Source organism: Vulpes vulpes, chromosome 13, assembly GCF_048418805.1.
Source record: "Vulpes vulpes isolate BD-2025 chromosome 13, VulVul3, whole genome shotgun sequence".
Lineage (NCBI taxonomy): Eukaryota > Metazoa > Chordata > Mammalia > Carnivora > Canidae > Vulpes > Vulpes vulpes.
In genome coordinates, this window is record NC_132792.1 from 62604450 (window position 1) to 62620485 (window position 16036).

General features: G+C 33.2%; 1 protein-coding gene across 5 annotated transcripts in view; it reads left to right on the forward strand.

The window, feature by feature from the left end:
* The window catches only part of ARFGEF1 (ARF guanine nucleotide exchange factor 1), a 141392-nt gene that overhangs the window by 72583 nt on the left and 52773 nt on the right, over positions 1 to 16036 (forward strand). For all 5 annotated transcript variants that reach the window (XM_072734598.1, XM_072734597.1, XM_026012191.2 and 2 more), the window contains 6 exons: positions 2778 to 2953; positions 4031 to 4164; positions 7496 to 7730; positions 15249 to 15348; positions 15459 to 15598; positions 15701 to 15809. In XM_072734598.1, coding sequence (XP_072590699.1) covers positions 2778 to 2953; positions 4031 to 4164; positions 7496 to 7730; positions 15249 to 15348; positions 15459 to 15598; positions 15701 to 15809 — 894 coding nt within the window. The remainder of the gene's footprint in view (positions 1 to 2777; positions 2954 to 4030; positions 4165 to 7495; positions 7731 to 15248; positions 15349 to 15458; positions 15599 to 15700; positions 15810 to 16036) is intronic.

Consider the following 16036-nt stretch of genomic DNA (forward strand, 5'->3'; position numbering starts at 1 on the left):
TCTTGGGTTTTCTAGGTGAATAATATATTTTGTCTTAATTTCTTCTTTTTACAGTATATTTATTCCTCATTTTTGTTTTTTTGTTTCTATTATAGAACATTGGTTTGAACTTCTAGAAAATATTGAATAGTGTTAATGATGACAAGGAACCTCATTTTGTTTTTAACATTACTGCTGTATTTCACCAGTAAGTTTGATAATTGCTATTGTCTTTTGGAAGATACTCTATCAAATTAAGTGTGGATGTGCGTGGGTATAATTTTACTTTTTTTTAAAGTCAGGATTAACTTGAATTTTATCATGCCAGTGAAAAATACCAGACTAGCAATTATCAAACTTACTGGTGAAATAAAGCAATAATGTTAAAAACATTACATTTGTCTCTTTTTTTATATTTTTCATAGAAATTTCAGTGGAATTCATCAAAGGAGAAGTTAATTTTTAGTGGCCTCAGTTTACTCCCTTGAAAACAGAAGTCTGCACTTACTTTTAGGGGACAATTGGAGGGAGAATTAGAGGAGAAGACATAGAATATAGTAATATCTAACTCTCAAGTATTTTCTGTGTATCTATGTATCCCATATGATTTTATGTGCTTTACTTACGTTTATTCATTTAATCCTTCCCAAACACTGGGATATTTAGATTTAGGTGTTGTTACTATTCCCTTTTTTACAGTGAGAAAATTGAGAGATTTTAAGTTAACTTGTAGAAAGCAGTAAAGTGAAGAATATTTTCAATTCTTGGAGAAATTTCCTAGGAAGGGGGGAAAGAAAGTATCAATGAATATTGATTATTCCTCTCAGAAGTGTGAAAGAAAGGAGAAAAATGGACAGTAGTGGAGGTATAGCAAGAGTTGAAGGAAGATTTTTTTTTCCAGTGGAAAGATTTGAGTATGTTTTGAGTATTGGAGAAGATTGAGTCATATACATGAGATTGAAAATATAATGTTAAAAGAAAATATTTGAGGGGGGAAGATACTAATGAATGTAAGAGATGGATTTGAGGGTGAATAAATAGTTAACTTGAGAAATACAAAAGAATATTTGAAAGAAAAAGATTGTTGATTTTTTTGGGAAGAACTTTATGGTGGGACAAGGGAAACTGAAATAGCCTATGTTAAATTACCTACTTCTTAGCTAAGTAGAAGGTGAAAGTCCTTTGGTAACGGAAAGTGGAGGAAGGGCAGTGGGAGGAGATGTAATTAGGTGTTGTGAGAAAGTGAAATAAGTGCTTTGAGGGATGATTATCAATTTCTGATAATCGTTATTAAATTTTTTTATGACTTCTTCCAGAGAATACATTGCATATTAAACATTTTTATATATGTAAGATATCTATAGTAAATAATATATACATTTTAAAAGTTGTAGCAGTATCTAGCACATAAATACATATATAGTATGCATATAATATATATGTTAAAAGTTACAATAGTATTTAGCATATCTAATATTATCATGTTAAAGTCTCAAAAGGGCCATGGGAAAACTACTGTTTTGTGTAATGCAGAGTTCCCCAAATATATTTTATTACTAAGTATCTTTTTCATGTACCAGTTTTTAATTGTAAAACATACTTTTAAATCATCCAGTTTAATGTATCCAAGGTATTCTAATTTGGAGAGAAGAAAGCATCTTCACAGTTGAGACAACAGATATATATACTCCTTTCATCACTGAATCAGTTAAAAATTGGGCTCATGTTATCATATACTGACAAAATAATAGCTACCATTTATTGAGAATCAGTTGTGTTCTTCAGTATTATATGTATGTAGGGTATGTGTGTTTCACCGATTCCTCACATTTATTATCTTTGTTGCTGATGAAGAAACTGAGACAAAGAAAGATGAAATAAGTTATCCAGTTAATGGGGAAACATGATTGAAACACAGAATTTTCATATTCCAAAATTTGCTCCTTATAGTATATTTCCATTGCTTATAGTTCTCTTTTCTTTTTTTCTTTCTTTCTTTCTTTTTTTTTTTTTTTTTTTATATAGTTCTCTTTTAATTGGTAGTGTGAAATGAGCAATTTCCTGCCAGATGGCTGAGTTATGGCCACAAACATGTATGTATTTCTTTTTTGAAATAACATACATTACATGTAGAGGAGTTATAAGACCTGATATTATTTGCATTATCTGTTCTACTGGAAGTCATTTATTTCTGTTTATATTAATTAAAAGTGTAATTACTCAGAGTGACATGCTGAAAAATATTCAAGGAGTGTAGGCCAATTTCTCCATACCTATGTTCTAAAGAATATATTATTAGAGTTATTAATAGGTATTCTAAAAAGAGGAAGAGGAGCTCATGGTAAAACAGATTTTGGAAACACTGCATATTATATAGCCTCTTCAGAGAGCAAATTAAAGGCTATAATAAAGCTATTTCCCAGCATTTCTCTAACTTACTTGATAATGAGATTTTTTGGGGAAGAAATCTGTCTTATCTTCTTAAGGCATTAGCATTCATTAGAACCAAGTTTAGTAAATGATAATATAGACTGAAAGTAAGCTTCTGTTTTGGCACATGCCAGTTAGCCTTTCATCAGCTGACTGTGTTTCCTAGCTAGAGCTACTTAAGGATTATATTTGGATATATTCCAAATGCATACTTACTACTAAGTATGCTAACCTTTAAATGGTGCCAATACATACTATTTCACATTGCTTTTTTGCTACTGTTGCATTTTAAATACTCTTTATCCTTTTTCAGTACACTTCAGTTAAGTCAGATATATTTGCATGCTTTTTTCTTCTTACCATTTTAGATATGGGAGAAAGGATTACTATAAATGCGAGTGCAGATGGCAACGTTGGAACTATAGAAGATGGTAGTGACAGTGAAAATATTCAAGCAAATGGAATTCCAGGAACACCAATTTCTGTTGCATATACACCGTCTTTACCTGATGACAGATTGTCTGTCTCTTCCAATGATACTCAGGTATAAATGGGGGGGTAGAGGGTATCTTGTTAATCTTACAGATTTATAGGCTACCAGTACCCTGTGGTGAATATGTCCAGTTGATAATGCTGGCTGATTATAGTTAGGGAAAATAAAAACTTGGGTTTTTCTTATTGATATAAATTAAAGCAGTTTATTCCCTAAATATATTGATAACTAAATTCTCAACTCTAAGTTGTTTCGTATGTGTTCACACTTCTCTATGCTTCCCCCCCCCCCATTGAAATTGCATTTAAAAAGACCATTTTTATCATGTATTCATAGGACAATTCTAGTATCATTGGATGAGAATTTTAGAAATCTAGGGAACTTTATCTTCAGGGCTACAGTGGAATCTATACAATGGTAATGATAGGTTCTCCTCATCTTCCCTACCCTATATTTAGTGTGTTCTTATTTTAGGTAAGGGAGTAAAATCCCTTAGGTAAATCATTGCCCTATGTATACGATTCAGATTTCTTGGCTTTGTTGCCTTGACAGTTTCTGTTGTTTTATAAGTATCTGCACAGAGTAGATAAAACATAAAATAGGACAAAAACATAAAACACCCAGTGATAGGGAGTGGAAAGTATGGTTTAGGCCATGGGTGAGCTATCTTGTCAGGGTATGATGTGCCAGATTTTGTTAAATATTGGTATGAACTGGATAAATTCCATGATCTTTATTTGGTGGCAAAGAGAGAATATTTTTAAAGAGTATATTTTTGGGGGTGCCTGGGTGACTCAGTTGGTTGAGCATCTGCCTTTGGTGCAGGTCATGACCTTGGGGTCCTGGGATCAAGCCTGGAGTCAGGCTCCCTGCTCACTGGGGAGTCTATTTCTCCCTCTCCTTTTGCCACTCCCTCTACCCATGTGCATGCTCTCTCATATTAAAAAAGAATTTATTTTTAAGGCATTAATTTATTGCAGGGGAGGAGGGTGGTATGTCAAACTAAAGAGAAATGGTTTAGCAAATTCCTCATCTCGTTTCTCCTCCAACAGAACCCCCTCCATAGAAGGCTGAAATGATTTTATACTGGCAAATGTCTTTATTTACATGGTATGTTAATTTGTTTAGGAATCTGGAAATTCTTCAGGACCTTCACCTGGTGCTAAGTTTTCCCACATTTTACAAAAGGATGCCTTTCTAGTATTCAGGTCATTGTGTAAACTGTCCATGAAACCACTATCAGATGGACCACCAGATCCAAAGTAAGTTATTAGCTAGTCTTGAAAAATACAGTTTTTTAAACTTGAAACTTAACTTACTATAAGATAGTCTTTGGATTTTCTTTTGTTCTTCTTGTCCTGTAGAAACATCAAAAATATAAACTGGGATTATTTTGCTTTTTAAGAAATGTATTTGAAAAACAGTTCCACAATTGCTAGATACCTTATACTGTTTCCCAAAGCATACCAACAGCATTAGAGAATTGTACCTGGTTGAACAATTGAAAGAATTCTAATTTCGGTATTATAAGAAACTTTGTAGTTAATGTAGCCCTGTTCCATGTAGATTCATGCTAGGTTTCTGAAAGCTACCAGTTGAAAGGTAATAAAACCTAAGAGAAATTTTAAAATTCATGATGAAAGATACTACATATTCATTAAGGTCTGAAAAATGTCCTAATGTGATACCTTTCTCTGTGGGAAGCAGGAAGTACTTTGAGATAGAAGTCACTTATCTGATTCCTGTCAAATATATTAGTTTAAACTGTAGGAAAGTCCCATTTTTGTAAGCCATAAATCATCAAATATCTTTCATTTCATATGAGTCAAATGTAACTAATTTTTGCTTTAGACCTAGTTTGGGCACTGTTAAGCCATGCCTGCCTAATGTTGCAGCATGATGTAATACAGCATGACAATTCTAGGAGAACTTTTTGGAGAAAGAAGTTTTAAAGAAGGGCTGAGTGGCTTTGAGAAAAGGATATTGAAATAGGGGGAGATGTAAGCAATACTACTTCGTTTTCTAAGACTTTAGAGCATTTCAGTTTCTAAATGTCACCTAAGAAGAAAGATTAGACACAGTTATAATAAAAGCTTTATAAGTTTTGGGAAAACACATTTGTTCTATTTTTTATTTTGTCACAGTATACTGATTCAGTGAGAAACATTTTTAGGCCCTAAAGCCTAAATTCTAAAATCTTTAGGCTCAAATCCTGAGAGTTAGAAATAGAACATTGATTTTTTTTTTTATATTTTGGAAATATAAACTGTACAGAAAAAGGATTAGGGTTGTTAGTTTGCAGTATAAACTTGATTATACCCTGTGTATAAGAATACAGATTTTTTAAATTTCTTATTCTGTGAAGGGAAAAATAACCATGTCATTGCAAATTGCTGAAGACTTACTTTAAGGAGGAAATAACTTAAGAATTTTGTATTATTGCTGAAGGTCATCTTTGCCATGATTCAAAAATGCTATTAACCTTAAAAGTTTCAGATGTTTAGTTTTCCAAATCAATTTTTAAAAAAATTTGATTTGAAAAACTGTAAGCAGAAAAGGGAGAGTTCTTTAAAGTGTCCACAACAAAAAGAAATTACATGATTTTAAGGAGTATTCTTTTGGGGGTGGGGCTTCCTTTAGCACCTTATAAAGAATAATCTAGTTTTGGAGAGCAGCAATCTTTAATATTACAAAGGATTCTTATGAGGAATAATGTAAATTAGTTCTCCTCCTACTCAGTGGATGTAAACCAAATATTTAGGAAATTTTGTTTGAACATAAGAAAAAGATCTTTTTGGTCATCAGGGACATTAAACATTGCAATTGAATATGGAAGAAATCAAATTTTCCATCCCTAGAAATTGTTCATTTTCCAAAGGGAATATATGGTTTTCTTACTTTGAATGATTTCTTTCTCCAAAATTAATGACTTGTAGTTATATCATTTTCTCTTTTGCCTTGTTTCTCTTGATATTTTGTGATCTTGCTGAAATGATGTTTCGGGAAATGTTAAGTTTGAATTATAATTTGAAACTACCCTGTGAAAAACTGCAGACCTGAAATTTCTAGCTGCTTTTGCCTGTAAAAATGTACATAAGACAATACTTTGATCATTTTTTCATAATATAATGCCTTAGAGATAGTAGGTACTTAATAAATGTTTAAATGGTGCATGAATAAATCTACGAGTTGTATTGAGCACATACTACGTACAAGGCAGTTTGTTAGAGCTGAGGATACAAAAATAAAACATAACAACTTATGTGCAGGTTTTAATAACTATTGGAATTGAGAAAAAGATGATACAATAACTAGGCTAGAAAGTAGTAGTAATACAAAAGCCTTGGAAGGCTTCAACATGAAGGGAAAATATTTCGCCCATGTCATATTTTCCTGTAGCTATTCATAATCTTTCTTCTCACTGTTTCTAACTTGATTTATTTAAACATTCTTTTTTGGCAGGGGGTGTATATTTGTTGCACATAGTCATAGATTCAGAGGTATAGCCATCTTGGAAAGTTGATATGTAATAAATAGCAAATGATGATATTATTGGTTTCACTTTTATTTCAAAGATGGCAATATATTTGTGATTCCCATTTACATGAAATTAAATATTTCTTGTTAGAGTTTCTTAGTCTTTGAAATACTCAGCCCTTAAAGCCATAACATTTTTAAGACAGAAATCAGGAACAATTAAGTTTACTATCCTTGGTGTGAATGTGATTGATACAGCATTTGAAAAAAATAGAAGAATTAGCTGCTGAAGCATTTAAGCATGTTCTATATTTGAAAAGTTGCCTGGGATCCAGTCTTGGTCTGTTGGCCTTAAGAAACTTGTTTTAATGGGAGAAAAATTATATGTATGAAATCTGATAATTATAATGCTCTAGATACTGATCAGAATATGGCTTAGTATATTGATCAGAAAAAAAGTGAAAATTTAAGCTGAAAAGGTGGATTTTTGCATTTCATAATTATGTTTAGAATAAATGGTAAACTGTTAAGAGATAGAGATGTTCTAAAAGCCTTTATTTTTCAAAAAAGAAAATACCTTTAAATGGTTATTGAAAAAATAAGCTTGAAGTAGTCCTATATAACTTATTCATGCAACTGGAACTTTTTATTTTGTTTAGGGTTTTTGAGTAACATACCTAGGAAAAAAGTACATTATATACTAAACTATTAAATGTTATATACTGTGGAACTATTATACTAAATAACGGCACATAATCTGGGAAGTTCATGATGATTTCTAAAAGGTAAAATACACTGTGAAAGAAAGGAACAAGGAATAAGTCTTTATTTTTCTTGTCCAGAGGAACAATAGGTTGATTTTAAATATATGTGAATGATTGTTTTTCCATATAAAAAGCTTGTGAAATTATGTAGTACTTGAGAACATAAGTGGAACTACTCATTATTAGTGGCAAAGCATATTTGTGTACTGTACTTTTTTTATGTGGTAGAGTTTTCTGTTCTCCATTTAAAAGTGTATGAAATTATGTGGTACCAGGAAATATCTTTGAACAGCCTTTTATTACCTTAATGCTAAATATGTCCATGTACTGTGCCTTCTTTTTTACATTTTAGGTCTCATGAGTTACGATCCAAGATTCTTTCATTGCAGTTACTTCTATCCATTCTGCAGAATGCAGGACCTGTTTTCAGGACAAATGAGATGTTTATTAATGCTATTAAACAGTATCTGTGTGTTGCACTCTCAAAAAATGGAGTCTCCTCTGTTCCAGAAGTTTTTGAGCTTTCTCTTTCCATATTTCTCACTTTGTTGTCAAACTTCAAGACACATCTGAAGATGCAAATTGAGGTATGTTCTGCATTTAGATATTGTTGGGTATTTCATTTGTTTCATGTTTTAAATCAGATTATTGATCTCCTAGAAACTTTTTCAGAATGTAAAATAATAATATTTGTGTATTGTCAGGTACAGTTGACCATTGAACAATACTGCTTTGAGCTGGGTAGGCTCACTTATATGTAGATTTTTTCAATAAGGTACAGTACTGTAAATGTATTTTCCTCCTCCTTAGAATTTTTTTTCTTAATGATTTTCTTAGTAACATTTTCTTTTCTCTAGTTGATTGTAAGAATATGGCATATAATACATGTAATGTACAAAATATGTGTTGAATGTTTATGTTGTCAGTAGACTTGTTGTCAGTAGGCTAGGCTATTAGAACTTAAGTTTTTTGGAAAGCCAGAGTTATATGTGGATTTTCAATTGCAGGGATCAGTAACCCTAACCCTCACATTGTTCAAGGGTCAGCTCTGCTGTTTTTATTTTTCATTTACTCATTCGACTAACATGTGCTTATGAAGTATTAAGCACCGGGTAAGTGCTAAGAATACAAAATCAAATTAAAACACAGCCTCTGCCTTCATGGAATTTATACTGGTTGAATGAATGATTCTCTGGATGTTTTGAGGTAATTTGGTCCTCGCAATAATTTTGCCATTGTTTATATGGTATGTAATAGTGAATTTGGTTATCTTAAAAGAAAGCTCTAAACATATACTTTATCTACATGGTTTTAAGCCATCTAAGTTTTGGGCACTTTAGAGAGGCTGTTGAGATGGTTTATATTTTTAGTGTTATATTTTAGGAATTTGAGATTTTAATTTTTGCTTTGTATTATTTTTCTAATGTGCAAATGATAAATTATCATTTTCCTAGAGATTTGAGTTGGGTAGAACAATCCTATTATACTTTATTATTAATGTTCTACAGTATCTATTATAATTTGCATAGAATATTATGGAAATAAGACAGAATAAGGCCTTGGTATTTTAACTGAAAAGTTTCTAAACTGGGGCCAAATTTTGAAGAGGAAACATTTCTGATGCATGTATATTGTCAATTTTAGTTTTTCTTATGTCTATTAAAATAATGGAAGGCATTTAATTAGGAACAGTTGCTATTTTTTGATAGTTTTCCCATTATCTTCAGGAATTACAATTAAAAGAGATTTAAAAAAAAACTTTTGGAACTTTTACTTCCATAGTAACCTTTCATGTGATAATAAAGCACTTAAATTGCCATTACATCATTTTAGAAGACTGTGCATTTATTTACATAGAGATTTCTGAACACTGGGACTTAATTTCTTTAAGTAGTTTAGTAGACTGAAATATAAATTTTTAGGGAACAGCTATCACAAAGATCATTTAAATTGAGATTACTATTTTTGTAGATTAAATTTGATATACAAAACTTTTGGAAGCACAAATTTAAAAGAAAATACTGGTAAGAAGTTTCCTTTCTCATCAGATGGTAGATTCTCATTACAAAATTGTTGTAATACTGATTTGTATGTTTAAAGAGATCAGGTTTATTTCACGGATCAAACAAGACAAGTGTAGATACGCTTTTGAAAACACTAAACACATTCAAATGCGAGATAAGCTATGTTCTAGTTGGAGAAAACAAAGCCAAAAAACCTAAATTTGCAAAGCAACATTAAAATTGTTATTACTTGGGGCACCTCGGTGGCTCAGTGGTTGAACCTCTGCCTTTGGCTCAGGTCATGATCCCCGGGGTCTTGGGATTGAGTCCCGCATAGGGCTCCTGCAGGGAGCTTGCTTCTCCCTCTGCCTCTGCCTTTCTTTCTGTGTCTCTCATGAATAAATAAATAAAATCTTGTAAAAAAAATTTAAAAAAGAAAGAAAGCATAGGTCAGTTTATTCACAAGACAAAAAAAAATCACACCTTGAAAAAAAAAGATTGCTATTACATAAATGTTCATATTTTGAGAATATTTATTTCAGAGTTTCTATAATGTGATTTTTCCACAGACATTAACTTACATGTCTACATCAGAAAATAGTTAATACACAACTTTCCAAGAAAATATTTGCAGACAAAGTGTTTATGATATTGCTGTTACACTACATGTATTATATTTTAGGTGCTCTATAAACCTTTAAAAATTGGGGTTTTTTTAGAGCCCCTGTTGATGGGCATGTTGTCTTAAATTACAGTTATAGGCTATTGCTTGTTAGTACGATTTGATAACTCAAAGAGAGTAAAGTTTTTATTTTTCTCTTTTTCCAAATGTAGGGGTTTTATTTATTCCACAATTTGGAGAGTTCTAAACTTTCTTTTTATTTGTTTAGTATAATTGATGTTAACAATATTATACTAGTGTCAGTTGTACAACAGAGGGATTTAACATTTGTGTACATTATAGGATGGTCACTGCAATAAATCTAATTACTACCTGTTATCTTACAAAATTAATACAAAATTATTAACTATATTCCCCATGTTGTGTATTACATCCCCATCACTTGTTTCATAAATGGCAGTTTTTCCTCTTACTTCCCTACACCCATTTTGTACCTCTACATCCTCACCCCTCTGACACCTACCAGCTTGTTCTCTGTATCTGAGTCAGAGCTTTGTTTTCTTTTTTTTTGTTTGTTTTTTGGACTCCAAATGTAAGTGAAATCATGGTAGTATTTGTCTTTCTCTGCCTTATTTTACTTAGCATAGTACCTGCAAGATAAATCCATAATGTTGCAGATGACAAGATTTAAATTCTTTTCTTTGGCTGAATAGTATTCCATTGTATGTATATATTATGTCTTTACCCATTCATGGACAGTGAGATTGTTTCCCAATATTCTCTGTTCTTAAATAATGCTGCAATAAACATAGGCATCCTGTATATTTTCTAATTAGTATTTTCATTTCTTTGTTTAGATACCCATTAGTGGAATTGCTGGGTTATATAGTCACTCTAGTTTTAATTTTTTGAGGAACTGCCATACTGTTTTCCATAGTGGCTATACCAGTTTACATTCCCACCAATAGTGCACAGAAGTTCCCTTTTCTCCACATCCTCTAGCACTTATTTCTTATTTTTTGATAATAGCCATTCTCACAAGTGTAGGGATATCTCATTGTGGTTTTGATGTGCATTTTCCTCATGGCTAATGATGGTGAGCATCTTTTCATGTGCTTGTTGGCCATCTATATTTGTCTCCTTTGGAAAAATGTCTATTCATATCCTCTGCCTATTTTTAATTGTTTTTTGCTATTAAGCTGTATAAATTCTTTATATATTTTAGTTATTACCCCTTGTTAAATATATTATTTGTAAATGTTTTCTTCTGTTTAGTAGGTTGCCTTTTTGTCTCATTAGTGGTTTCCTTAGCTGTGCAGGAGCTGTTTAGTTTATACAGTCCTATTTGTTTATTTATGCTTTTGTTTCCCTTGCCTCTGGAATTAGATCCAAAAAGACATTACTAAGGCTGATGTCAAGAAGCTTACCACCTATATTGTTTCTAGGAGTTTTATGATTAAAGGTCTTACACTAAAGTCTTTAATCCATTTTGAGTTAATTTTTGTACGTGGTGTAAGATAGTGGTTAAGTTTCATCATTTCACATGTAGCTGTCCTGTTTGTCCAACACCAGCAATTAAAGACACTGATTACTGATTTAATCTCCTTACTATTCAGATTGGTCTATTCAGATTTTCTATTTCTTTCTGATTCAGTCTTGGAAGAATTTATCCATTTCTTCTAGGTTGCCCCATTTGTTGATATATAATTGTTCATAGCAGTCTTTTGTGATCCTTTGTATATCGGTGGAATCCACTGTAACCTCCTATTTCATTTCTGATTTTATTTGAGCCCTGTCGTTTTTTTTTTCTTGGGGAGTTCACCTGAGGATTTGTGAATATATGTTATCTTTTCAGAGGATTAACTCTTTATTGATAATTTCTATTGTCTTTTTAGTTTTTCTTTCATTTATTTCCACTGTGATCTTTATTATTTACTTCCTTCTACAAAGTTTAGGTTCCATGTGTTCTTTTTAAAAAAATTCCTTTATATGTAAAGTTGTTCATTTGATATTTCTCTTGTTTATTGAAGTAGGCTTCTATTGCAGTGAGTCCCATCTTAGGACTGCTTTTGCCGCTACATCCTATAGATTTTGGTATGTTATATTGGCTTTCATTTGACTCAAGGTAGTTTTTGATTTCTCCTATGACTCAGTTGTTCAGTAACGTGTTGTTTAATCTCCATTTACTTGTAGTTTTTCTATTTTTCTTTTTGTAATTTCTAATTTTAAGCCTTGTTGGTTAAAGTATTATTGGTTGGAAGTTTTTTTTTTTCTCTCAGCACTTTGAAAATCTCATGTCATTCTGGCCACACAGTTTCTGCTCAGATATCTTTTGAGAGCCACTGGGTTTTTCCTTATACACAACTAGTTCTTTTTCTCTTGATGCTTTTAAGATTTTCTCTGTATCTTTAACTTTTGACATTTTAATTATAATGTGTCTTGGTGTGGACCTTTCTGAGTTTGTCTCATTTATAATTCTTTGGGCTTCCTGACCTGGATGTCTGTCTGTTTCCTTCCCTCAAGGAAGTTTCTAGCCATGAATTCTTCAGATAATAACTCTTGTGCCCCTTTCTCTTGGTCTTCTCCTTTTGGGACCACTATAATGATAATGTTCTTCCACTTGATGTTGTTGTCCCTTAAGTGATCTTCATTTTTTAAAAACTCTTTTTTCTTTTTGCTGCTCTATTTGGGGCGTTCGGCTGCCCTGATTTATAGGTCCCTGGTCCTTACCTCTTTGTTTCAGTCTGCTGTTGAACCCCATTAGTGTACTTTTCAGCTCAGTTACTGTGTTCCCCAGCTCTGTGACTTGTTATTTCGTTTTCTTTTTTAAAATTCTCACTATTCCTGTACCACATTCTGTGAGCATCTTTATAACCATTACTTGGGATTCTTTATCACGTAGGTCACTTACCTCCCTATCACTAAGGTCTTTTTCTGAGGTTTTTGTCTTGTTACTTTGTTTGTTTGAAATCTATTTCTCTCTTTCCTCATTTTGCTTGACTCTGTTTCTATGTACTGGTGAAACAGCTACCTCTCTGTCTTGAGGGAGTAGCCTTATTCAGGTGATGATCCTTCTCATTCAACCTTGCCCTAGCTCTTGATTGTCCCTTGAACCTTTGTGATTACCTAAACCACTTCATTTATTCTTGATATGCACCTATTATTGAGGATGTGCCACATCCTGTCAGTGATCCATGGGGAAGAATCTCATTTAACACCTAGTTTCAGACTGTTTGCAAGCCACTCCTCCCCCCAGGCAGCAACTTTTAAATATGCAAATATATACAGTCCTGTTCTCCAGACTAGGAGATCTGAAGATGTCCCCTGAGTGACAGTTGCAAAAGTCCTGACTCCAATGCAGTGCATAAGCTCCTTTCTGGGAAACCTTGTCAAGTTGTAGCAAGGCCAAGGGGAGGTGCAAAGCACAGCTTCTCCATGCTTATGCTCCCAGGGAGGAGCTTTTTAGCCTCTTTTTAGCCTTTTTTAGCCTCCTGAGGGAGGCCTGAAGCCTGTTCCTCATGCTGAAGCTTCCAGGCTAAGTAAATACAGGAAGACACATTGTGTTTCAGTCCACTGTCTGCGCAGTGCCCTCTGGAAGGTGACATGCCAAGAATAGTCTTTCTGATTGTTACAGTCCCATATTGTTCTGAATGCCAGCTCTCTTGGCCACCAGAGCCAGGCAGTCAACTGGTATCTACTCTGTAGATTGTGTACACCCACTGGCTGTAGCAAGGCAGTTGGAGAGGATAAGGGGAGGGGCACCCTTGCTGTCTTCAGACTTCAGAAAGGCAGTGGGAAAATGTCTTGATCACATGTGCCCATGGGTTTCAGCAGTGCTATGACAGAGTGCCTTGTCTGTGTGTCCTCTGGCTTTAGGCTGAGTGCAGGAGAATGCCACAGCCACTTGTGCTCACCAGCCTCAGCCAGGGGCAAGGGAGCACTGTAACTACCCATGCTTTCTGGCCTCAGCAAGTGTCATGTCCACTGCTGCTTGCTTGTCCCAGTGATGGCCGACTTCTTCACTCATGGTACCTTTAGAGTGTCTAATCTTTTCACAGTGTACTTGTCCTAAAAGAAATACCTTACAGTTCCATTTTAAAAGTTAGGTCCAAACAGCTTAACAAGTATTTGTCTTAACAATATAGTCTACATTTGAAGAAAAATAAGATAATTTTTTTAAATGATGTTTTTATTTTTAAGTAGTCACAATTACTTGACTACCGAATTGTATGTACCTGTTGGACACTGCCAAACTCCTCAGACCGTGGAATCCACTTGGACACTGCCACTCTTATTTCCTATTCATTGACTTTCATGCAGTGCCTGCTCTTTATTATAGCATTCACTAAAACCCAGGTTTGCAAAAATGATGATGTCACTGAAAGGAATGTAGTGTGATGTAATTGATCAAATGTTGAAACTGAGCAGTCTTGTGAGGTATTCAACAAATGTAATTCTTCTGAATTTTCCCTCAGAAATTGTCATAGCATTCCTCTGAGTTGGCTGCAGGGGTGCTTTGGGGCAATGTTTAGGAGTGTGATCATAAATATTGACTGAATGCTTGCTCTATGCCATGCAGTGTAGATACAGTGCTTAGCAAGAAAGACCTGGTCCGTACCCTTTTCACAAGTTAAGCTCTTGTAGGAAATTCTGCTGACATTAAGGAAGTAATAGAAATATGTTGGATTTTGTGAAAGAAAAGTGCATTTTAAGGTACCACACCCAGTTAAGAGGGAGAAGACGTTACCTCATGTTATCAGTATGAATTTATGGACCACTTAAGCAAGCTCTATAAATGTTAACGTGTGACTTTTGGTTTTCTTTTTCAGTCATCCTTTCTTAAATTAGCCACTTTTCCAAAAGAAATTTAAATCTAAAAATTCCTTCTTGCTCTTAAATTTTAATTTATTTAATTAAGTTGATTAACTCCTTTTGACATTATATGATGTAAAGAATAGTGAGAAATAGTTTGTTGTTTTCAGACAAAGATTTCCAGTATATGAGTAATTATAAAAATATCATAATGTAAGAAATTATTTTTATTGTGTGGATTAGAGCATTAGGTACATTTAAATCTACGAAAATTAGATACCTGTTATAACATCTGAAAAACATAACTGATTAATAAATTTATTCTTTTGGGGGGATTGAAAAATGAAGTATGAGTTATATTGGTTTTGTAAATATGTTCACAAAATTCTTACTCAGAGGAGCTCCACATCTTTGCAGATTTCCTTTGTGGTGGCTGTGTGATAGCAAACAAAACAATGTGAAATACAATACTCCTACCATAGGGCTAGTTTAAGTCACACACCCAAGTTATTTAGTCCTACGTTTCAGAGATGGAACTCAAAAGGAGTTGAACTCCAGAGGAGCTTGGGTCCTAATAATCTCTGCTCTACAGCTTTGGAATATTTAAAAAGTGATCACATATGAATTATAAATAATATTTGAAACAGAAGTTTTCCCCCTCATCACAGGTGTTCTTTAAAGAAATTTTCCTCTACATTTTGGAAACTTCTACCAGCTCATTTGACCACAAATGGATGGTTATTCAGACATTGACAAGAATCTGTGCAGGTATTTGAAATTATCCTTATTATTTCTTTTTATTAAGAGATACTTAAGAGGCCAAAATATGCTCATATACTGATGCCTTTTGTTAAAAGTAATCTATTATATTATTACAGATGCTCAGAGTGTAGTGGATATTTATGTAAACTATGACTGTGATTTAAATGCAGCAAATATATTTGAAAGACTAGTAAATGATCTATCAAAAATTGCTCAAGGACGGGGCAGTCAAGAACTTGGTATGAGTAATGTTCAGGTAAGACCTTTAAAAGCATTTTCAAATTTAAACTTGGTCAAGGAAGAGCTATGTGTTTTCTTAAAAGATATTTTTGTTTTTATTCTTTTTATGAATTTGTAGGAATTGAGCCTGAGGAAAAAAGGTTTAGAATGTTTAGTGTCAATTTTGAAGTGTATGGTTGAGTGGAGTAAGGATCAGTATGTGAATCCCAACTCTCAGACAACTCTTGGTAAGGTGACATCTTGAGTTACAAATTCTTTGTCATTTCAAGTACATGGTATTTTGAAAAGGATAGTTCCAGTTGCCATTAGGCCATTTTTGTGACCTCCTCTAGCTGATAAAGAAACAATCTGTGTGAGTTATGGCTTTAAACTTACAGATTTCTGACTTAGTTATCCAAACTTTTTTGTTTCTAAATCTTCTTAGAAATATTTAAATATCATGTTAAAGTGAAGC